Below are 24,583 nucleotides of genomic sequence, written 5' to 3'. Positions count from 1 at the left end.
AGGTGATCCATTCATTAAACTGCTTATAGGCTGTGGCAGGATCGGTGGAGAGCTCAGGGGTGGACTCTGCAAGGGCGGCGGCCCATTCCTCAGGTGCGAGTTTGTGCCACCGTCTGTCAGTGACCTGAATTTTAGTGGTTTGGGGGTTGGTGGTGGGTACATATATGTGGAGTTATGTATAGAAAATCTATAGTTACTTACCTTTCAATATTTTGCCCTTTGATATTGTGCCCACGATATATACTGCAGTCGTGATTCCTACCTGGATATCCTAGGGGCACTCCAGCCTTCTGCATCGCTTGAGGACCATCTGGAGTTATATCCGCTAGGATAGGCGGGCAAGTGATAAAGAGCTCCCTCGTAGAGTGGACATGACTCCTCCAAAGGCGTGCTTCATCACTGCCATAGCAAGGTCATCGACAAACATTGGGTACTTTAAAGTACAAGAATGATGCTTGCCAAAGAAATGAAAGCACTTAACCACATCCCAAGGTAGCCAGAAGTTGAGTCATGCTGAAGATAAGTTGCCTTGCGTCCAAGGTTTCATATTGAAAGAACCTAGATTCTTGTAGTGATGATATTACGTTTTATATCCACATTATATGACGTAACTCAGATGACCAGGCATCCTGGTAACTTCCTTACCCGCAACTCAAACATTCAAGAGTTGCAAAAAAAAAAGCTCCTCGATAGAGGGCCCTTCAAGTTGTAATACAATGTCTAAACTGCAAATGTTTCAAACAAACCCTCGACTTCCACAAATTTCTAGTTCTTTTTTCGTACTTCTCTCACGGGATAAGACCAGTGCGGGGCGACAGGTAGACTGTGAATATGCACTGTACATTCATACATTCATTCATGTAAAGGTTGCCTTTCTGGAAGACCGACATAGGCGACGGTAAGCAGCACTAGTGGGCTCAGTGTTGCAGGCTTTCCCATCGGACTTGGGCAACTGACGCTCTCTCATTTTCAGCTTCTGAATGTGACTGCCACCTACTGACAGCACCAGGAACTACTTCAGTACCAGTGTAATTCAGAACTTTTCCATTCCAGTGCCACCTTTCTACATCCTACAAGGCACATCCCTGGTCCTACATAGATGCACTAAGGCCGTGATTCTGAGTGTTAGGGGTGTGTGTGATGTTAATCGCAGCCGATAGTCGGACACTGTGAGGTTTGAAATTTATCAAGAGTGAAGAAAGCATCAATTCTTAGTTTTTGGGGAATAACATGCAGATTTTGGTGTTAGCACCCCAAAAGCCCCATGTTACAGTAACTACGGTATTGCTTTGCCCTGGTAGGAGCTGGCAGATTTGACCTGCTAAAATGTAATGACGAGGGGAGGGAGGGTATTTAATTCAACCGGTAACTACGATGTGCACTTAAACACAGAAGTCCTACCCCATTGGTAAACCCCAACCAACTCAAGATCAAGGATAACTTCACTTCGGAGCCTGCCTGCCTTTTTTCCCGCGCAAATATTTACTATAACTGCCTGTTCCCTAGGGGTGCAAAAGGACTAATGAAGCTACTGTTCTCGCAAAATTACTTTTATGTTCTGATTATTGGCAAAATCAGCTAGCTCATATTTACTGACAAACCCCCACCGAATGGATTATTACTAGCAGAATTACAAATAGGGTGCATTTACCGTCCGAACCCAGCATTATTAATAGCGAAATACAGCGCAATGCTGCTTGATGTGGACATGATAGGGATCCGTGTTCCACAAAGGAAAGTTTGACTTGAATTTAAACCACTAACAACTACTAGTTGGGTATATATGTTTGAAAGACATACAAATAAAGGCATACAAATAAACCTACCGATGTTTAAATAATACGAAACATAGGAGTAGAGACCTGTTTCTGACATTGGAATCCAGGAATCAGAGAGGGTTGAAATGTTATGTTATTTTATGTGAAGTTACCCTCAGCCTTATTTCTGTCCTGATGTTCCTCATGTTAGTCCATTAAATGATACCTAAAGCTGCTCAGATTCACCAGCGCCATATTTCTTGCGTGGAATCTGGTCTTTTCATTAAATTCATGATCGTTGGCGCGGTTTCGAAGTATTCGCTCAGTATGTAAATGAGGGCCATTGCTATTAAGTATATTTATTAAATGTGGCTGACCTGAGTATCTGTCATGGATCAGACGTTGGTGGAGCACATCTGCTTTAATTCAACACCTTCCTTCTGTCAAGCTTCTGCCTGTGGATAAACACAGCCAGCGGATTAAAATCATCTCTGAGTTTTACGTTATGTTTTGCTAACTTTATTACACCCTCATGCACACCCCACTTTGAAAACACCATAACGTAATTGGTTTTCAGCTGACTTCATTGGATCCAGACCCATCCACCCGGAAGATCACAGAATTGGTTTATTGATGCCAACTAGAAATGATACAGGCTCAGATGCAGCTGCAGCTGCAGCTATCGGTTCATTTTTGCTTAATTTCTTTCGAAGACGATGGAGCTTGAGTTCTGCATGCTGAGTGATATCTGGGGCGGAAAGGGCAGGGGGTAGTGTTGTGGCTTGGATCATGATGGGCACCTGACAGACCTGATCTCGGGACTGGATGCTGTTTTCGCACTCTCGATCCTGGGGCATCCAACTTAGGCCTGTCTTTGACAGATTTTAGGGTCACCAGGGACTACATAAATGATTTCCGGTTGTATTCATTGTATAAAAAGTTATGCAGCTATTTTTAAAGCTTGATATGAATCTGACCCTTAAAGACTTGAGAAACCTGTGTTTCACAAAATGGGGCGTGTGGTCTCTGCCAGTGAATATGCTTCTTCTTGTTACTTAATCTGGGGCTTGTGTAAAATATCACTGTTCAGCCATTTGTACTGGGGCTGATAAGACATGGAATTGGTGGGTGTGTCAGTACTGCACTTGAGTTGATGGGATGTGCAGTGGCTGGTTGAGTGTACACTGTGTGGGGCTGATGGGACGCGCAGTTGCTAGTTGAGTGCACACTGTGCAGGGGTTGATGGGATGTACGGTTTCTGGTTGTGTCCGCCCTTTGCGGTACTGATGGGACGCGCAGTTGCTAATTGAGTCTGCAGTGTTTGATGGGATGTACGGTTTCTGGTTGTGTCCACCCTGTGTGGTACTGATGGGACGCGCAGTTGCTAATTGAGTCTGCAGTGTTTGATGGGATGTACGGTTACTGGTTGTGTCCGCCCTTTGCGGTACTGATGGGACGCGCAGTTGCTAATTGAGTCTGCAGTGTTTGATGGGATGTACGGTTACTGGTTGTGTCCGCCCTTTGCGGTACTGATGGGAGGCGCAGTTGCTAATTGAGTCTGCAGTGTTTGATGGGATGTACGGTTACTGGTTGTGTCCGCCCTTTGCGGTACTGATGGGAGGCGCAGTTGCTAATTGAGTCTGCACTGTGCAGTGGTTGATGGGATGTACGGTTACTTGTTGTGTCCACCCTGTGTGGTACTGATGGGAGGCGCAGTTGCTAATTGAGTCTGCACTGTGCAGTGTTTGATGGGATGTAAGGGTTACTGGTTGTGTCCGTCCTGTGTGGTACTGATGGGAGGCGCAGTTGCTAATTCAGTCTGCACTGTGCAGTGGTTGATGGGATGTACGGTTACTGGTTGTGTCCGCCCTTTGCAGTACTGATGGGATGTGCAGTTGCTGGTTACATTTTTGTAGTGTGCAGTGCTGATGGTATGCACAGTCACTAGTTGAGACGCATTGTGCGAGACTGATGGGGCACACAATTTGCTTGTTAGGTTCGTACTGTGAGTGGCCGAAGGGATACAGTTGGAGGTTGAATCCGCGCTGTGTGGGGCTGATGGGATGCGCAGTTGCTGCTTCAGTCTGGACGGTGGCATGTTCACTCCTTACCTTTGGCTCTTTTGCCTTTTCTATACCACAGTCTCACGATGGACACGTGCCTTCGGTTGATCTGAGCTCGACTGACCCTCCTGTTTGTCTGTCAGAAGCCACAAGTCTGTCCACACAGCTGGCCGACATCGGTGAGTTATAACTCTGTCATGGGGTTCTCATTATATGGTAATTATTAGAATAATCCACTGCTTTCGGTTGGACCCCCAGTCTCTTTTAAATCACTAACTAAAAAGAACATTTATTCGTCTTATTTTGTAGAAACAAAAATGATCAAAATATTTGCAACTACATAATAATACATAGAATATATGATTTCCTATTTATCATTTAATATTGTTTTTCGTAGGTACTGAACACTGACAGTAAATAATCTTACTATCAACCAGTTTATTGGTACGAGGTTTATTGAGCCATGATCTACGAAAGGCGGAGCTGGCCAGATTTGAAACTGTAGATCGCACCATCAAAAACCCGAGAGAGAGAATCCAGACATTTTGAGGAATTGACCCCTGTTTCAAACTTCCTGATATCAAATCACTCCCTCCCATTTTCTCCATGATAATCAAAGGCACAGAGGCCTTACCATAACATGTTAACTACTATCCGCTACTGGATTGGTGCCTTACTGTCTACAGGCTTAGTGCAATACCTACTCCCCAGCAGGTTTGCTGCTTACATCCCACCAATAGGCTTGCTGCATTTCCTCCACTTCGGAGGCTTACTGCCCTACCCTCACTGACTCATAACCTAAACAGCCCCATCGCAAGCTAAGTGACCCAGCACCAAAGTTTCAGTGACTTGTACCTCACGGGCACAGTAACTAGCCTGGGTCCCTGCTTGCTATCCGTACATCTTGCATTGTCCGTCCGGTGTCATTTTGTGTACTAGGTTTGGACTTAATAAAATAAAGGTGTTCTTCAAAGGGACTCTTCCACCCCTTTACTTACTACCCTGTCTTTCTCTACTCAGACTGAATTCTGCAAGCTCAGTATTTTGTCTTTGAGAAACACCTTTATGGGTTGAAGAGGTTCCTTTTTCTTGTGGGCTGAAGACGTGCCTCCTCTGAGATCTCCTTTGAGCCCCCATCTCTTGACATTTACAGGTATCTCCTGCAAGCTTGCCTGGTCTGAGCTCTGGGAGGTACCGCCTGTGAGCTCCCTGCTCTTGGTCACTGAGGTGCCTCTTGAGAATCCCGCTCTCTTGCCTCTGAGATGTGCCTCCTTCCTGCAAGCTCTCCTCCTGTGCACACCCAGAGTTGCCTTCTGTGAGCTCACCTCTACTGGACTCTCATAGGTCTTTCCTCCAAGTGCACGTCCACTGGGCACCTATAGATGTCTCGAGCTAGCTCATGACCTCTGCAACCTACAAACTTGCCGCTTCTGGGATCCACCAGGTCCCTACTCTGACAGCCTTCCCCAGAGCTCCACCAATTGCCTCCTGAAAGTTCACAACCTTTGTCTCTCAATGGGTGCCTCCTCATTGCCGTCCTCTGTCTTCCATCAGATGCAACTTGCGTACTCACCCCCTCTGGGCTTTAATAGGAGCCCCTGAAAGCTGGCCTCTTTTGGACTTCACTAGGTGCCTGGTGTGAGCTCACCTCTGGGATCCATCAGGTGCTATCTGCAAGCTTACCTCCTTTAGGATCCACCAGGTGTTAGTTCCAAAAGGTATTTGCTGCATGCTCAGTGTGTCTCATCTCTGAGAATGAACTTGCAAACTCACTTTCGCTGGGTGCTACAAGATGCCTTCTGAGAGCTCTCCTCCTCCCAATTCTGAGTGTCTTCTGTGTGCTCATCTTCTTTATGCTACTCCAAGTGCCTCCTGTGAACTCAAAGCCTCAAGAATCTAGGAGGTGTCTCCAGAATGTAACGAAAACAAAGCAGTCTCCTGCGAAATACGTGGAGGGGTCCCTTCGATACATCTAGACAGACTTTCAGGGTGAAGGTTGCAGGGGGCTGGGGACCCCAACCCAGTACTATAAGGCCGTGCCCCACGTCTGCACTCCAGTGAGGCAGTGCCTTTTATTATGCCCCTTGGTACACTCATCTCCACCAGGTGCCTCCGCACGTGAGATCCTCTGAGTATCTTTTTTCTCAGAATGAACCTGCCAGCTCCTCCTTTCTTGGCTCCCGGATTTGCTCCTGTGAGCTCACATCCTCTAAAACCAACCAGGTGTCTCTAGCAAGTTCACTTATGGTCTCCTGTTGACTGGCTTTCCCCAAGCCTCTTTTTCTTAGACTGAAACTTCAAGCTTCTCCTCTCTTGGCTCCCTGGGGTGTTTCCCACAAGCCCCTATCATCTGGTCTCTACCAGGTGCCTGCTATGTGCTCACCTCCCCTAGCCTCCACCAGGTGTCTCATATGAACAATTTCTGTTGTCTCTAAGAGATACCTATTGTAAGCTCACCTCCTCTCTACCTTATCTGAGCTATACCATGTGACTCATGTGAGCTCCCCTTTTAGCTCCCAGAGGTGCCTTCTGCAAGCTTCTTTCTGTGGTCTTCACCATGTGCCTTGCTGGCCTCTTCTGGGCCTCACCAGGTGCCTCCTGTGAGCTCACCTACCGTGGGATCACCTCCCGTGGGATCCACCAAGTACCCTCTGCAAGCTTATCTCCACTGGCCATCACTATATCCCTGTGCTGTTACCTTTTCAGGCACCACCAAGAGGCCCTTGTGGACTCACTGCCACTTGACCCTTCCACCTACCGCCTACGAGAGCAACTCCGCTGGACGCCACCAGGTGCCCCCTTCGTGCTCAGAGATTTACATCTTTGAAGATGAGTTTGAGCTGATGACCTCTCCTTCTCTCCCACAGATCTGAACTTTCCCTCAGTGAGCGGGACGCTGCAGACGCTAGAGTCGACCCCCAGAGTTGCTGATGACTTTGACATGTTCGCCATGACTAGGGGGAGCTCCCTGGCCGAGCAGCGCAAGAGGTGGGTATATGTACAGCAGCTCTTTCTATGGACCTCTGAGCAATCCTGATCTGCAGAACATTGTATTGTAGATGCATTTATAGAGCTCTTCATACACCACTACCAGGAAACAAAGCCCTATAACCGCCGGGTAGCACCCTACACCATGGGACAGTGCTTAGTTGGAAAGGTTGTTATTTGATGGGAATTGTTTTGGTCTTGTGTGTGAGGGACCCAAGTGGTGCTGCCTCGAGTTGCAGCACTTAGCAGTCTGATGGAGGAAGAGTGAAAGAGAGTCCGCTCAGATTCCCTTATCTGGCTGCTGTGGCTTACTCTGAAGGTAAATACTGAGAAAGAGCCTTTTATCTGACCTATATTGCTTTTTAGTATGGCCTCCCAGGGCTCATTTGCAAAACCGATCCCCAATATCAGTGTCATACACCAAGATTAATTCAAAAAAATATGTTATTATTTATATTCTTCATATAAAGATATTTGGTACTTTTTTAAATATATTTTATAGTTTTGCTACTATTTATTGCTTATAACAACTCATTATTTACAAATACATATGACAATTAGACAAATAAACAAACAATTACCAAAATGCCTACAATACCTCCAACATTTTAGTGTATGATAATTCTCCAGCATTTTAAACATTTTATATCCACACAAGAACAGTGGATTAGATTTACATAGTTGCAGATTCTAACAATTTCTTCATCTGTGACTGTATTAGAGGCAAGGAAACCAGCAATTCAACTATAAAACCAAAATACATATGATTAATACACAAATAACCCCACACTCAACCATCAACACTTCATTCTCACTTGTCATACCATCTCACCCACACTAGCATTCATACACAGAAGAAGTTTAGTCATGTCGGAGATCCTGAAAAGATCATCAGAGACAAACTATTTCATTCTTTGTGGTGCGAATATCTCCCATCAGCTTCCTCTGGTGTATATGTCTCTGAGAGGACTCCCCATATGGATACTAATGGTCAACGCACGTTTCGGTGGACCATCATTTAAACCACCTTCATCAGGACCAAAATTGAGTCAACTAAATCTCAAATAAAGTGTACGGGGGTTATCTTGCTCCTGTCAGAAAATATATTTCTTTGATTTGGGCCGTGTTTCCTTACAAATGGCAGGACAAGGCCACAAGACCAGTAAGGACCCTTTGTTAATGCCACCGCCACGCTACGAGCTGGTTCTTTACTATTTACGATACAGGTTAAAACATGGACTACAGCCGTTGTCTGAAGCTATAAATGTAGTAGCATAATTTCTTCTTTCTTAGTACCCTGCATAGATTAGTTGAACATCGTGTATCCGAGCATATGGTGGCCCGATGTGTACTCTGAAGGTCCCATTTTGAATATGTGGAGATCATCAAAAAAAATCAATCCACTTCCCGCGCTGCCCTGCCCAATTAGGAAATCCACTTATTAAATCTATTGAGTCTAGAGAGGAGAAAGAGGACAGGAATCTACCTGAATGGTCGGCATTACTGCCAGCCCTTAAGTAAGGTATTTGTAAAGAATGTTTAATACTTTAGATGGTCCTGCTTAAAACTGGTGAGAGCTTGGAGGGGGCCTGCAGAGGTGGGCTGTATTTAAGTACTCCAAGATGCCAGCAGTATGTAGTAGATGTCTGTGGCCATTGGTGCATGCCCTCCTCAATATTAAGTGGGAGGTCTGGGTAAATTCATGGTGGTTGCCTGGCATGGTTGATAGCATTATGAAAGCACCAGAGAGTATTATATGGCGGGCCTAGGAGTGTAGAAGGACCATTCTGTGGATAGCAGTGTTAAACCACCAGCGTGTATTACATGGAGTCTATCCATAGAAGGGTGTGCACCGTGAATATCGAAACAAGAATATCGGTGGGACACAATATTGAGGACAACTTTATCAACCAAAAAAATCAACACGTAAGTAAGTCTAGATTTTCTAACCCTAACTCCACATATATGTACTCTTGTGGCACATATATCTTCAAGGCACGTAATTCTGGAGTTGGGAATAGTAAATGTATACTTCTGTATATGCACTTAACTTTTGATATGTTGTCCCTCAGTATTCCTGCCTTGATATTCTTGTACCATGATATTCTGGGGGTCGATATTCAGTAGTGCAAGCCCATAGGAGCAGAATATCAGAGGAAGAGCTAAAATGGTGGAATTGTGAGGCCACTCGGTGTATTACATGGTGTCTCCCTAGGAGAGATGAAGAAGCAACAATTCATGTCACTGTTACACCACGTAGGAGTATTCTATGGAGTCCACCCCAGTGTGAGGGAGGCCCAATCCCTGGTGGTGTGGTTGACCTCGATCCTGCCCCGCCACAACATCTGCTCTCCCAGTACTGTGGCCAAAAGGAGAGGTCTGCCGCTCACGTCAATCCCGCCCAACTGCGCCCTCTGCTGTTGCAGTACTGAAACTCGCACATGGCTTTGCACATGCATCCGACTCCTCACATTCAGCACACACTCCATACCTGCCTGAGGCCAAAAACACGACTCTTCTAAATTCTAATGCACCTCAGTCCTGGCTTGCACCACCCCACAGTTTCAATACTGAGGCAAGAAGACGCGCCTCCATCTTGACCAGCGTGTTCCATTGTAGTTGCAGTACTCAGGCCCTCGCGCAGCTCTGCTGATGCACCTCATCTCAAATCTGCAGCCATCTTGCATTTCTGGCACGAGGGGTCCAAACAAGGCTCTGCAGACGCGCCTCGAGCCCAACCTACAGCGAGCCTGCTTCTCCACGCGGCTCTGCTGGTGCACCTCAGCCTTGGCCTGCAGCAGTTAATCACGTCGCCTTGCAACACTGTCCGGCTGTGCAGTGCCCTGCGGGTTTTAGCTATTAATCTCCAGACGGTCCGGAATGTCAGCGGCGTCCAGGAATAGCGGCCACGTTAGCTGGGTCATCTGTCTGACTCTTCACTCCTCCTGTTTCCTCATTATGTACTCCCTCTCTCTGTATCTCTCCTTTTCCTCTCTCCTTCGCACACACCCTACTTTTTCCTCCTCCTCCTCTCCCCCTTCCCCCTCGCTGCCCTCTCTCCATCTCTACCTTCCTTCTATTTCCCTGTCCTTCCTCTTTTCCTCTTTCTTCCTTCTATTCCTCTCTGCCCCTCCTTCTTTCCACCTCTCCTCATTTTCCTCGTACTTTCTCTCATATTCAGTTTCTTCTCCTTCGCCCTGCTCTCAGCTTTTCCTGGCCTCTTTACTGGCTGCCCTTTTCTCTCCACCCCCTGCTCCCCCCTATAGTTTTCTCTGACCTTCTCCAAGCTCTTTTCTCCACCTCCGTTTGCCTCTCTCCGCAGGTCCTTTCCTTCTCCCTGTATCGTCCCCTCTCTTTTTGCCTTCTACCTTGCTTCACCCTCTTCCGCCGCTACAGTCTTTCCTATTTACCCGAGTGATAGCTTAGTGTACTTTTTAAGCCTCAGCTGGTGGTTGGGGTCTAGCTTGGTCTGTCCTCGGCACAGGACGCGTTTGCGCTGTGCCAATCTTTTCTACCTGAGTGCAGGATGAATGGTGAGCTGCCGAGTTGTGCCACCATGAGTGCCAAGCGAGCCACCTGCCCGAGGGAATGCACGGAAAGGGCGTCATTGTATGAGTCAGGGGCGTAGCTTCAATTGGTGCAGCAGGTGCAGTGCGCCGGTGCCCAGGGTCCTTAGGGGCGTATACGGCCACCATTGCTGCTGTATTTTACAATTCAAACTGCAGCTAGGGCCCTGTTCCTGTCCTTCAATTAGGGCCAATGACACACTGGCTACGCTACTGGTTTGAGTGCCTGGTGAGCAGTGTGCGACTGTGTCCCTGTGGGGGTGAGTAGTGTGCCCCTTTGGGGTGAGCTGTGTCTCAGTGTGAGTGCATGGTGAGCAGTGTGCCCCTGTGGGGGTGAGCAGTGTGCTCCTTTGGGGTGAGCAGTGTGCCCCTGTGGGGGTGAGCAGTGTGCTCCTTTGGGGTGAGCTGTGTCCCAGTGTGAGTGCATGGTGAGTAGTGTGCCCCTGTAGGGTGAGCTGTGTCCCAGTGTGAGTGCATGGTGAGCAGTGTGCCCCTGTGGGGGTGAGCAGTGTGCTCCTTTGGGGTGAGCAGTGTGCCCCTGTGGGGGTGAGCAGTGTGCTCCTTTGGGGTGAGCAGTGTGCCCCTGTGGGGGTGAGCAGTGTGCTCCTTTGGGGCGAGCTGTGTCCCAGTGTGAGTGCATGGTGAGTAGTGTGCCCCTGTAGGGTGAGCTGTGTGCCAATGTGAGTGCAAGGTGAGCAGTGTGCCCTTGTGGAGAGAGCTGTGTGCCAGTGTGAGTGCAGGGTGAGCCCTTGCGGAGTCAGCTGTTTGCCAGTGTGAGTGCAGGGTGAGCAGTGTGCCCCCTGTGAGTGGGACTAGAGGGGTGTTAATGAGTGTATGGTGGGAGGGGTGCCCGTGTGAGTGTAAGGTGCAACACATTAAAGCCAGACCTATTGACAATTTACTGATTTCTACTCCCAAAGACAACAACTATCTCTATTTCTACGTAAACGTAAGGTTTATTTTGACTGAATCTCGAAACGGTCAGCCATGACTAAGCCAAGCCAGTAACCGTGTAGATTGGAAACTAGGCAGTCGAAAATATGGGCAAGGTTTCCATAAATAGTTCTTACTTAAATAGCTGCAGATATACGTACCATATTGTATTACACATATTTTGTTTTTAGTGTATGCACTATATGTGGCCTCTTATGACACTAAAACCCCTCGGGCATCAAAGTGTGAATTTACATTTCTGGACCTGTGGAAATATTTTAATTGCAGCGTAATTTATATTCACGAAACAAAATAATTGTTGATAACTCCATCAAATTAGCAAAACAATAATTCGAATGCTAAAGATCTACTGGTCCAGAAAAGGAAACTTCATAAAACGGCGGCCCTTGATATTAAGGACAGGTGACGGTATTCCAACAGCCAGGTGGTCCTCACTGGACTCTGAGGAGTAAATGGCCCCCGCGGCCGTTTTTGAACCCGGCTACTCTGTGGCTGCCCTTGTATGCATCGGTGATTTCCGGTCACGTGGCCGGTGTATGGATGATGAATCTGCAAGCTCAGCATTGGTGGTCGCGGAGGCCTGGTATGTGTCAGGTTTGCAGCCTGGGGTGGGATCCTGTGCTTCGGACTCGGGGTCAGAGCCGTGCCCTCTAGTAACTCCAGTGTCATGGCACCGGCCCCATGGGGATTCCTATGGGGTGCCTTAAAGCGAAGCCTGACAGACTGTTGACCACATCGTTTTGAGGGCCACCCCTGCACATGGCAGGAGTGTGCAGGGGTGGGAGGTGGATGTTTTGGGCGGTCACAAGAAGTAAGAAGATCCAGGGCTGAATTTGATCCAAGGAACTGGAGGGCTGAGCCCGGGCGCGGCTCAGCAGGAGCTTTTCCCTTTATGTGGCACCTTCTATTTTTTGCATGAGTCCTTGGATTTCGTCTGTCCGTCTCCAGGTGCATGGATCCCAGGACAAGCCCTCTCCTGTCCCTTCATGGGAGTAGCAGAGTTCTTGGATCGGCCATTTACCATTTGGGGTGCTGTGACTAAGTGTCACAGAGGGCTCGGAAAACAGACTCTTGAGAGTGCTTCTCTGGGTGTGGCAGACTCTGGGACCAGTGCCTTCTTCATTGGGCAGAGCGTGGTGTGGCAGAGGTCTCAGACCTGCGCCTTGTATCTTGGGCATCGTCTCCTGCTTGTGGCTGAGGTCTCAGACCTGCGCCTTGTCCCTTGGACATCGTCTCATGCTTGTGGTGGAGGTCTCTGACCTGCGCCTTGTCCCTTGGACATCGTCTCCCTCTCGTGGCTGAGGTCTCGGACCTGCACCTTGTCCCTTGGACATCATCTCCTGCTTGTGGCTGAGGTCTCGGACCCACATCTTGTGTCTCGTGCCGCCCCATGGACTCTCCCTCATCAGATGTGGCAGGGGCAACTGCCCCTCTCCATGTTCTTTGTGTTGGATCTGGCCCTTCGGTCTGCAGAGCTTTGGGTTGAGGCCTGTGTTCCGTGCATCCCTGGGCAGAGAGTCCCCTAAGGCCCATGAGTGCCTCGGGCGAGTGGTACTGCTGGCGGCACCTGAAACCCTTCGTGCCCTTCTTCCTCATCTGTGCACTAGTGGCAGCCCTCTACTTCATCCTCAGTGCCATCGTGCACAGTGGGCCCTTCACAGATGAGCACTTCTTTGACAAGTTTGACCGCGACCGCCCCAAGCCGCTGGCCTTCAACAGCACAAACGGAGGGGGAGCACCAGGACCGACGTGAGCACCTGGGGTGCGCCCCTCCGGACCAAGGACCTTATGGCTGCCCTTCATAGGGCGGCCCAGGCATTTGGAAGCTCTATGGATGGATTGCAGTGGATATGGAATAAGTGCTTGAAGGGGTTCCCAAGCCCCATCAGAAGCCTCCTGGACATTTGAGCCCCCCAATACTCCTGAGACCCCAGTGGTGCCACTGCATCTTAGTCTAGCTCTTCCACTGTTTGCCCTGCTGCAGAACCTGAACTTACTCAATGTGCAGGTCCAGATTGAGGTGTGTCGACAGAGCCGCGCCGGAGTCGGAGTACCATGATGCTGGAGATTCCTGCAGGTCAGGATGGTGCATGTGAACCCTTTCCCCTCCAATGCTTCCTCATGCACTGACTTCGACACACTTATTTCCCCCTCCCATTGCTTAGAACAATTCCTTCCTCACACCATTGACTCAACGCTTTTCCTTCCTCACAGATTCAACATGTTTTATCCTCGCATCATCAATTTGACATGTTCTCTTCTTCACACCATTACTTCAACGGGTTTTCTAGCCTATGCTGTCACATCCCTTGCTTATGCCTTCGCTCCAGCAGATTTACTTCCCCCACGCCACTGCTTTGACATGTTTTTCTTTCCTTTTACCGTTACTTTTGACAGGTTTCGTCCCTCGCACCGTTATATCGGCCCAGCTAATCTCTAAATTCAATTACAGTCACTTTCACAGTAAAAAGCACGTGATTGGAATGTTGTGAGGAAGTAAATGTGGCACTTACATTTTAGGTTAATTTGCATGTTAGAAAGGGGGGAACCATGACAAAAGTCCTGTTCTGTGGAGCAGGGATGGGTGTGGGGACAGGTGCCTAGCGGCCGAGCAGGAGGAGCCAGGTATAATTGCTGGGGCAAAGGGTACATTTCATTAATTGTATTTGTATCCATTCTCGTTTTGAAAAGCGTGTATACCATCCTGTACACATAAGCGTCTATACCATCCTGTACACATAAGCGTGTATACCATCCTGTACACATAAGCGTCTATACCATCCTGTACACATAAGCGTGTATACCATCCTGTACACAGAAGCGTGTATACCATCCTGTACACAGAAGCGTGTATACCATCCTGTACACATAAGCGTGTATACCATCCTGTACACATAAGCGTGTATACCATCCTGTACACATAAGCGTGTATACCATCCTGTACACATAAACCTTTTAGAGAAGGGTGGGGGACTTCCCCAGGACTCTTCAGAACAGTAGTTTACAATGGTGCATTTGTAAGGACATTCGGCTAGCAATATTTCTCAAGTCTTTATAGGGTTAAGTACTTCCCTGGCTGAACTGGGTGATTTTTCATAAGATTTTTGTTTTATGTTTTTTAAATGTATCTTCAAATTAAGCTTTAGCATACACATTTAAGGGGCAGCAGCAGTCAACGCTTAGTCATTTTGCAGACTACATTACAAAGGGCACAGAGAGAAGCCACTTCCTGCTGTCTGCTAAAGGTTTCCACAAGTTGTATCAGCAGCAGGCTGTGCCTGGCTATGCGATGTGAGCTTGCAGCCAGGCACATCTATTTTTCATTGTTGGACTGAATTTCTCCTGGCCCCTTGCTAGTGTAGGGGCTGCCTCTCGCCTCTGCCCCTTTAGGGTGCATTGGCAGAGCTGTGCTTTGCTCTTGGGGCAGTATCAACGGGTCAGGGATGAGGATTGAGGTACATCAGCAGGTGTACAGGTCATAGTAATGGAATATCTTAGGCTGCTGCTGGTTATGAGTGAGATGAATTGGCGGAGCTTAAAGTCTTGCCCCCCCCATTAATTGTCATGCCCATAGCTGACTGTCTTCCTTGCTTGCAGTGTGAAATACGAGGAGCCTCAGGCCGCGGATGGGTTGGCGGGGGCCCTGGACACCCGGCAGCAGAACACCGGAGCGGTGAGTAACCTGGCATGAGGCCACTGGGCACGAGAGATTGAATGCAGTTGATTCACTCCTGGGGGTGGGCGGTGTGTGTGTGTGGGGGGGGGGGGAAGAGTCCTGCACACGGTCCCTACTGACATATCTTACCCCTGCACACTCACTGCAGGGGAGTGAATCTCCCTAAAATGAATTCCAGGAGACATATTGCTGAGTGTGAGATAGCCCGCTATAAGTCCCAAAACGATCCCTCCATTTTGGGAATTTGTAACTGGCCATGGTCTACAGAGTCCTGTGTGTAAGGTGAGTGATAGAGCGTCAGCAGTTTAGAATATTTTTATTTAAAATGTTTATACATTCCAAACTTAGCCGTGAGGTAGTGGTGCCGTTTAGTATAAAGTATGCATGCACATACACTATATGTACAAAAATACAATATTAAGCATATATACTCTTGAATGACCCAGTGTTAAGCATATATACTCTTGAATGACTCGGTGTTTAGTAAGCATATCATCAATCACTCGGGATTTGTAGAGCGTGGCTTTATCACCCGTGAGGGTATACAGGCGCTAGGATCCTGCTGCGATCAGTCAAAGAGGCAGGTCTGGAGTCTCTTTCTGAATTCGAAGAGAGAAGGTGCTATTCGGAGGTGGAGGGGAAGGTGGTTTCAGGATTTGGTGGTGAGATAGGGGAAGGAGTGTCCTCTGCTATGTTTTAGATGGATGTGGGGGTGTGAGCGAGGGTGAGGTAAGCGGAGCGCAGGTGTCTGGAGGGATGGTGGTAGTTCAGTCAGTGGTTGATGCAGCCTGGTCATTGGCCATGGAAGGCCTTGTAGGCGTGTACCAGTAACAGGAAGTGGCATCTTTTCTGGATGGGGACCCAGTGGAGCTTCCTGAGGTGAAGGTCGATGTGGGCCCATTTGAGGTGCTTGAGGATGAGTCTGGCAGCTGAGTTCTGTATCGTCTGGAGTCTCTTTAGGAATTTAGTGGTAATTCCTGCGTGAAGCGATTTACCGTAATCGGGTCGGCTGGTGAATAAGGCCTGTATGACTGTTTTCCTGATGTTGACGGGGAGCCATTTGAAGATTTTTCGGAGCATAAGAAAGGAGGCGACTGTGTTGGTCTTGCGTTTCCTTGTGAGTTTGCTGTCTAGGATCATGGCAAGGTTGCTTGCATGGTCTGTCGGTGTGGGTCAAAGTTCATAAGACCACCTGGTGTCGTTCCACGGGGAGGAGTTGTTTCCTAAGATCAGCACTTCAGTCTTGACCGTGTTGAACTTCAGGCAACTGGTCTTCATTCATTCGGCCATGCTCGTCAAGCAGTTGTGGACGTTGGTCCTGGTGGTGGAGGGGTCTTCTGGGAGAGAGAGGATGAATTTGGTGTCATCCGCGTAGGAAACGATGTTGATGCCATGGGTTCTGACGATGTTGGCCGGGGCGTCATGTAGCTGTTGACAAGAGTGGGGTTGAGGGATGAACCTTGCGGGATGCCGCAGACGATGCTCTTGGGTTCCCACGTGAAGAGTGGTAGGCTGCTTCTCTGGGTTCGTACTGTGAGGAAAGATGCATCCATTTCAGGGCGTCTCCCTGGATCCTGATTTGGTGGAGTATCTTGATAAGGGTCTTGTGGAATACAATGTTGAACGCTGCTGAGAGGTCGAGTAGGATCAGGGCTGCTGCGTCTCCCTGGTCGAGGAGGGTTCTTATATAATCATCAGGTCTGTCTTAGTCTTAGGGGACAGAGTGATTTGTTTCTCTCCTAGAACCTATATTCCCACACATGATCTTGGCGGACCCAATGTCCCCCAGCTGTGTTACTCTGCGGTTTCTCTCTTTAACTTCAAAACAAAAGTCTGTAGAAGTTTTCTGACCTGGAAAGTCCTTCCTAATGGTTCGGGAGTATAGCTCCCTGAGAGTAAGATGTTGTGTCTTCAGGAGCTACCTCCTTGCCCTCTGTGGATAATAGTGCTTTGAGGATGCTTTAGAGGCAAAAAATGTTGTATTCTGTTTGTGGTGGTTGATAACAAAAAATACAGATTTGGTTCTTGAACAGCAAGCATGTTCAGCTTGGTGAGCACTACTTGCACCACAGATTTCCTGCCCACTGCTTTCGGGGTAAAGGTTTTCATTAACAACATTTACTTTTGATTGTATAGATTGTTCTGCCTACTTTAATCTGCATATAGATGTACCCACTCAGAGATGTTGATTTATTGGTGTCCAGAGTTTGTCTTAAATATTTTTGGGGCCCTGGGCAAGACATATTTTGGGGGCCCTTAGTTGTAACAATGTTGAAATTTATTACACCCAGTTTTATGCTGATTGTAGCCCGCACAATGAGAAATAAGCTTTCAGAAACAGGTATACACAAAACCAGTTGAAATATGGCTTTCTGGGGACTCCAAAAACCCGTAAAAGTATGCTGGGCAAAGAAAGGCAGAGGAAGGCAGAGAGAAAGTGAGAGGTTCAGATATCAGACTGAGGTGCGCCAGAGAGCGATAACGTTTATTTTCCCAGGGGGGCCCTTGGAAGGTGGGGGTCCTGGGCAGTTGCCCACTGTGCCCATGCCTTAAAACATCTGTCGGTGTCAATCTTCCCAACCAGCCGAAGGGCCTTTACCACAACTGCCAGCTCCCTGTACATATGATGGGATTTCTGTTGCAAGATTTACTGCTGTGCTAGCACATAGAAGCATGCTTCCAGAGCAGAGGGCCACATGTGGCATCTAGATGTAAGGCATGCAAGGATCTAAGGACAGACATGGAGGCCAAAAGAGGAACCAACGTTGTCGCCTCAGGAGCCACTGAAGATGGTCATTGTAGAGCAAATGGTTATGTGGAGGAGGTGCTCACGGAAAAACGGAACACAGAAAACAGGGCGCACCAGTTGCGAGCAGAGTAGCAGCTTCCTCTTAAGCGCAAATCAAAAGAACAGTGGCTCCTTTGGTTGCTGTAACCAGATACATACTCTTTTTTTATTTTGAGTGTCCTTTATACTTCCTATCAGTATCAGTCGAATATCAATAATTTTATGACATGAAATCATTTAGTATAACACAATTAGCCTAGGCTTGCGTAAAAGTAATTTGTGAAGGAACTACTGTTCTTTCCATTGGTATGTAGCCAGGTTCCCCTGGTTAACAGACCAGCCCCATTCAGACTAATGATCTTTTTAGCTAACATACAAGCATAAAAATCATCCAGATTGGCTCACACCGCCACATGCACCCTTTCAAGCCCTGACGCTTGTTTGGTGTTTTCATCTTTGGGATTCAATGCAAGACGTGTACATGGACCCTGCTCGGATACTTACTGCTGCATATACACACCAAAGTCCATTGGCATGCTGACTGTACATGCTTACATCTGCATAAAAGCTTCTGCTTGAACACATGCATGTGTTACTGCATACCCAGGTTGTAAGCACTGCACTTACCTGCTCACTGTTGGTAATACACATTGGTGCACCAGCGGCGGTTTCTCCATATGAGCGGAGGAGCGCCGCCCCCAGCACTGCTGCGCTGAAAACTGGAAAAATGATATTAAAAGGATTTAATTACCATTTTATTTTTCCAACTTTCTGCCGAACGGAGAGGCAGAGCAGGGCCAGTGCTTCATTGCTGCTGATTGACAGCAATGACGAGTGGCCCGTTCAGTTCCATTTTCCCATGTCGGTTTGGCCGATTACCTTGCTATGACCAAACCAACATGCGCATTCAAATTTTCTTATCCAGATGTCTTCAATAGCTGGGTTGGAAAGCAGGCATAGGCCTCCGGTGCTCTTTGAAGCGATGAGGCAGCCTGCTCCAGCCAATCCAGACGCTTCACTCATGCTGCTTAACAGCATGGTAGCAGTGTCTGAATTGAATAAGGAGCTGTAGGACCTCGCGCTCGGAGGAGTCTAGAGCTGGGGACTGGATGTGCTGCAGGCTAAGGTAAGTTTCTTTTCTTTTTAATATTTAAATGTTTATTTGTTTGTATTCTGTTTGTCGCCTCACCATTTTGGCTGGTCACCAACCGCCACTGTGCTACACACCGAGATGCTCACTGTTACATATATGCAGGTACACATTGATAAAAGTATGCTCTCCTACCTACACAAACATATGAATGTTGCTGCTTTCACATACACACTTAAACATATATCATTTCATGAATACTCTATGCCAAACACTAGAAGTTCACAGTTGTGCTCATGTAGTCACACTCGCTCCAGTACAAATACTTTACAACGCAACCACTCTCTGAAGCATACATACACACATATATATGTGTATATAAATACACTCTGCCTCATAGTATGAAATCTGCTTCAACTCTTTTGACTTTTAGAAAAACCCTAACGTTGTGGCTATATGGTAATTAAGTGGGGCTTCACTCCTTTGTCATAGGCTAGCGCCAAGACGCCTCCAGGCATAAGGCGGCTCTACAAAACCTTTATATATCTCCATCCATCACCTAGCGGCGGTCGCCACTAGGTAGTTATAATTAATTCTGCTTTTCCATGGAAAGAGCGTTATTTGATTTGCTAAAAACGTTGCCCCCGTGAGACAAAGCTTTCCCCCAAAAAAGTTCATCCACTTCAGCTCCTTCCTAGATAGTTATGGGGTGATCTGTCAAGCGGGGCTGACAAAAGAGGGGAGGGGGCGAAATCCCTATGCATTTTCCATAGACTTTTTAGTCAATGCTACAGCAAAAACTGCTGAATGGAATTACACCGAATTTGGCAGGAAGCTAGACCTTTGTCCGCAGATTGTGCTTTTTGTGACTTGGTGAACTCCGTTCAGTAGTTTTTGAGAAATATAGGGTAAAAAACAAATTGTATATTTAGCCAGTTGGTTCTACAAGAGTCTCGAGACTCTTGCGGAAGCGCCAATTTAAAAATGGAGCATTCTTATTGGCCCAGGGAGCTTTATTTCCCTTGGGCCATTTTGCTCCCGCCGGAGTCAGACTTGTGCGTGTGATCTGATTGGCTGCCAGCAACATGAGAAAAATGTCGCTGTCAGCCATTACAGGACTTTGGTGCTTAGTCCCCAGGGGTCAAAAAGAAAAAGTAATCGGCAAAAAAAGGCAGCAATCTCGCATGTCGAAAAAAAAAAAAAAATGACAGCTGGACCACATTTATTTACTATGATCCTTGTGGAGCCCACCCCTGGGGCTGTAGTTATGAAGGGGAGGGTGGGGCTGAGTGCCCCCATTCCCCGAACCTCCAGAGGCCTAGTGGAGCTAACCCCAGGGGCCATAAACAATGTTTTGGGGAAGTGGGACCTACGGACCCCATAATCGAGCTTTCAGAAGCCCTGGGGAGCCCACCCCAGGGGCAAACATATTATGTAATGGGAGGGAGACGTGCGCCCTCCCTCCCCGAGCCATTTGAGGCCCCGTGAAGCCCATCCCTGAGGCTGAAATTACTAAAGAAGGGGAGGGGTACTGCGTGGTCCCCATCCCTGAGCCATTACAGGCCCCAGAGAATTGTTGAATGTGAGGAGAGGGCTCGCAGCCCCCCCCCACCCCTCACAAGCCTCTAGAGGCCCCGGGGAGCCCACGCCGGGGGGGTTGCGTAGCCATCCTCTCCAAGCCATTAATGGCCCCTGGGACCTCATCTCCTAGAGCCGGATCAGATGCTATACACACCGGGGTGCTCACTCACGGGACATAGTGGATTCCCTACCCGCACTAGTGCTTACAGGGAAACCTGTGTTACCTCTTGCTTGGCAGGAGAATTGTCAAAACTCCCGCCAAGCTTTGAAATTGCTCCCGTCCGCTGGGAGCAGACTTTTGATCTGTTTTTCTGCTACTATTGATGTGGGCAGGTGAACAGATCAAAATATTGCCCCCGCCTGCAGTGAGCAGCATTAGGTGCTGATACCTGCGGGCGGGAGCAATGCTGGTTCCCGCTGTATGCAGGTAGACGGCTGGCGCCTTGGGACCCCCCGAAGCCCCCAATGTGACTGTGGTGTGTGCCCCGGGAGGGGTAACCTCTTTCCACTGCAGAATGTTGCTGGGCCTCGGGCGATGGGGCCATGTGCCCCCCTCTCCTTGTAAATGTTGCTAGGGTTGGGGTCCCCATGGCTGAAATCAGCCTGGGGATGGGGGAACTGTAGGAAACTGGGTTTTTGTTGCAGTAGTCCCCCCACTTTTTGTCTGGTATTTGATGCAACGTTGACTGGCGTGCACTAGGTTCCTGCTAACCAGGTCCCCCATGCCAGTGTTCTTTCCCCAAAACAAGACAGCTGGTCAGTTGATCCTCAATTGGCCAGGCCTTTAGCACCTCGCTAAATCACTAGTAAGTGGTTCCTCTGGTACCTAGCGCATGGGTACCAAAAAGGGTCCCTAAGAGCTGCAGCATATCTTGTACCACTCCAAGGGACCCAGCACCAAACTTATACAGACGGCCACTGCAAGCTGCATGACTAGGTGCTTGAAAAAGTGAAAACATGACATGGCACACACCCTGTGTGCCATTTCCTCTAACACTGCATGTAATATTTGTAAGTCACCCCTACAGCAGGCCTTACTGCCCTAAGGTAAGGTGTATTTCATTACATGTGGGGACATATCTGCATGAGCATATAAGCCCCTGTAATGTTTAGTTTCATTGCTAGATATTACGAGTGAACAGGGAAGCCATTTAAAAGTATGCATTGGGCACTGGTCAAAACGAGTTTCCCAGCTACATAATGCCTTCACTGAAACCTAGCGTGTTTCGTAACATCTCGCACTAGTAAACCTACTCTGATTCCAATGATGGATTTATTAATACATGCACCCAGAGGGTACCTTAGAGGTACCCCTTAACCTTACTAGTCCTTTAGTGTATTGGCTGACTGGTGCGTACCAGACTGCCTCCACAAACAAGTTTCTTACAGACGAAGGAAACAATGCCTTCTATGGCAGGAGGTTACACCTCCTCCAAGCAGAATGGCTAAGTAAATCAGCATATAGAGGCTTTAAAGGCCTTTGATATGTGACCCAAGTCTTCCCCCAGACAGGGGAAACGCCACCACCTGCCAGTGAATTTCTAATTTTCTTTAAAAAAAAAAAAAATGAAAACAGATCTTTTTATCACAGCTAATTATTTAATCTTTGTTTTTTCTGTGGATTTCTAGGAGTTTTTTAACGTAAAGTATTACTTAATTACCTATTAACTGCATTTGTCAATGACAACATTAACGTTTTGAGCACAAAAAAAACCCACTGGAAATTCACCAGTTATAGTTAGCAGCACTAAATATAACTTGCGCCCCAGCCATGCCCTGTTTATGACCTCCCGAATTACATCACTCATGACATGTTCTATGACATCATTTATGACATTACTGATGACATCTCAACTGACATCATTGATGACGTCACTGATGACATCATCCAAGCTTCTTTTTCCTGCATATACCTCTATAAATTACTATGGCATTAGAGGCCTAACAGTAAGTCCGAAATCGCTCAGGAGAATATAAACCATCATTACTGCCATCACAGATACAACTCCCTTAGGTGTAGAACGCATTCTCTATGTGCAATATTGACCATATGCCATACAATTTACAGCTAGCATAGTTCTCATTAATAATCAACCTCAGATATATAGGAAACCCTCTATTGAGTACGGTGTTCAATCTGTATACAACTGTTCACAGAAAGCCTAGTTCCTATACATAGTGCATGTCAGTTCCAAAATCACTGGCCTACTACGGACAGCTTTTATCTGTATCAAAGGCCCTGGAGAACCCATACCCGGGACAAAAGATTTTCAAAATGGGCAGGAATGGCATGTGGCTCCCCCATCCCTGAGCCTCTAAAAACCCCGGGTAGCCCATCCTCCGGGGCCGGCTCACATGCTATATCCCGGGGAGCCCACCCCCAGGACATAGCGGTTTCCTTGCCCGCACTGGCACGGACAGTGACACCGGTATTTACGCCTGTTTGGCGGTAGCATTTTTGAATCTGCATGAAATACATGATCTAGGGTCATTGTTGCACACAACACAAGCTTGCTTCACCTATGCGAGTTGTATGTATGATAGCAGTAATGATGCTTCTTATTAGTTTGAGCTATTTTGCACTTTCATAGCTCTAATGCTGTACCCGTTTATAGAGCAATGTGTACAAAAGAAGCTTGGCTGCTGTCTTCATTAATGTCATCTGTGATGTCATCAATTACATCATTTGAGCTGTCATAAATGATGGCATAGAACATGTCATAAGTGATTTAATATATAAGGTCATAAGCAGTGAATGGCAGGAGCACAAATTATAGTTAGCTCTGCTAACTATAACAGGTGAATTTCTGTGTTTTTTTTAGTTCAAAACCACCACCACCACCACCACCACCACCACCACCACCACCACCTCCTCCTCCTCCTCCTCCTCCTCCTCCTCCTCCTCCTCCTCCTCCTCCTCCTCCTCCTCCTCTTTAGTACATGGAGCCCTAATCCTCTTCTTTTCACTCTCCCACTCTGGCTGATTCCTGCACACCTCCATTTCTGTACACACATGCTGCTCCAGTGCACTCAATGTGGGTTGTATCGTTAGCAGATGGAGCCGGAGCTCTCCCGCAAATTGGAGAACCTTGGTCACTGGATGACATCACAGGGAATGGTGAGCTCCTCCTTAAGGGCTTTATGATGGTTGGTGTGGGGCGCAGGAGGAGAAGTACTTTGGGACGTCACATGTAATCACAGTGGAAGTTCTAGGGCAGAAGAGTGTGAGTCATTTACGATCTCAGTGTAATTTACTTAGCATTCAAATCCCCTAGCATCACACTGATTTCCCCCAGACACAAATCCGCACACACTAATCTGCTGATTACCACTAATTGCCACCTGCTAATCTCCACACACATCTTTCACAAGTGTAGATAATCTCTGGTTAATATCAAAAGATGATCACCCCCACACCCTTAGCCCAGTGTCTGAAGCTGATGTCCTCATTGGTTTATCCCTTCAAAGGATCTTCCTTGATGTTGACCAGCTGACCTTTGTATGCTGAACCCACTCTTTCAGACTCCAGTTAGTGCCCCTCATACTGGGGTCGAGATTGTCGATCTAAGCCCTGTGAAGTCGGTGGGAAGGGGAAATTTGAAGGTGGAGCTGGATATTGAGGAGAGGAGTCCATCGTGAGGATCATGTGACGTTCCCAAACACTGTTCATTTTCATATGTTGCTTGGTGCGGGTCCTGCTTGTCTGGTCTAGCTTTAGATATATTCTTCATCTGTATCATTCTCTCCCATACAAGGCATGCAGAAATCATGAAAATAGGAATCCTGCTTTCTAAGAACGGCCAAAACCAGAACTTGTAGGCATCAACCCGTAGTAAGAACCTGTATCCTTGAGCGATTTCTTCTCACCTCGAAGTGACACTGCACTCATGCCAATCACCTCAGCACTGGCATCTGCAGGGCCAGTGTCCCTGTGCCAATTATCACCTCAGCACTGGCATCTGCAGGGCCAGTGTCCCTGTGCCAATTATCACCTCAGCACTAGGATCTGCAGGGCCAGTATTCCTGTGACAATGCTTAAGAGTGGATCCTGTTCTATCGGATAAGAAGCTCTGTGTCTCTGTGGCAATCCTCTGAGCCTCCCAGCCCTAACTTCTTCAGG

General features: G+C 47.7%; 1 protein-coding gene and 1 long non-coding RNA gene across 5 annotated transcripts in view; one reads left to right on the top strand and one right to left on the bottom strand.

Annotated features, from left to right (window-relative positions):
• LOC146833536 (uncharacterized) overlaps positions 1–9,770 on the bottom strand; it is a 184,318-nt gene extending 174,548 nt beyond the window's left edge. Inside the window, exons 1-2 of the long non-coding RNA XR_014960596.1 lie at positions 9,300–9,770; positions 2,135–2,212 (exon numbers count right to left, since the gene is read on the bottom strand). This is a non-coding gene — a long non-coding RNA (uncharacterized LOC146833536). The remainder of the gene's footprint in view (positions 1–2,134; positions 2,213–9,299) is intronic.
• Positions 1–24,583, top strand: part of TOM1 (target of myb1 membrane trafficking protein) — a 335,348-nt gene that overhangs the window by 229,412 nt on the left and 81,353 nt on the right. For 2 of the 4 annotated variants that reach the window (XM_085601391.1, XM_085601393.1), the window contains 4 exons: positions 3,900–3,999; positions 6,688–6,808; positions 14,926–15,001; positions 23,519–23,581. In XM_085601391.1, coding sequence (XP_085457517.1) covers positions 3,900–3,999; positions 6,688–6,808; positions 14,926–15,001; positions 23,519–23,581 — 360 coding nt within the window. The remainder of the gene's footprint in view (positions 1–3,899; positions 4,000–6,687; positions 6,809–14,925; positions 15,002–23,518; positions 23,582–24,583) is intronic. The other 2 variants (XM_085601392.1, XM_085601394.1) reach the window with 1 other exon arrangement.

This window comes from Triturus cristatus, chromosome 4_2, assembly GCF_964204655.1.
Source record: "Triturus cristatus chromosome 4_2, aTriCri1.1, whole genome shotgun sequence".
NCBI lineage: Eukaryota > Metazoa > Chordata > Amphibia > Caudata > Salamandridae > Triturus > Triturus cristatus.
This window is presented reverse-complemented; position numbering and strand designations above follow the sequence as displayed.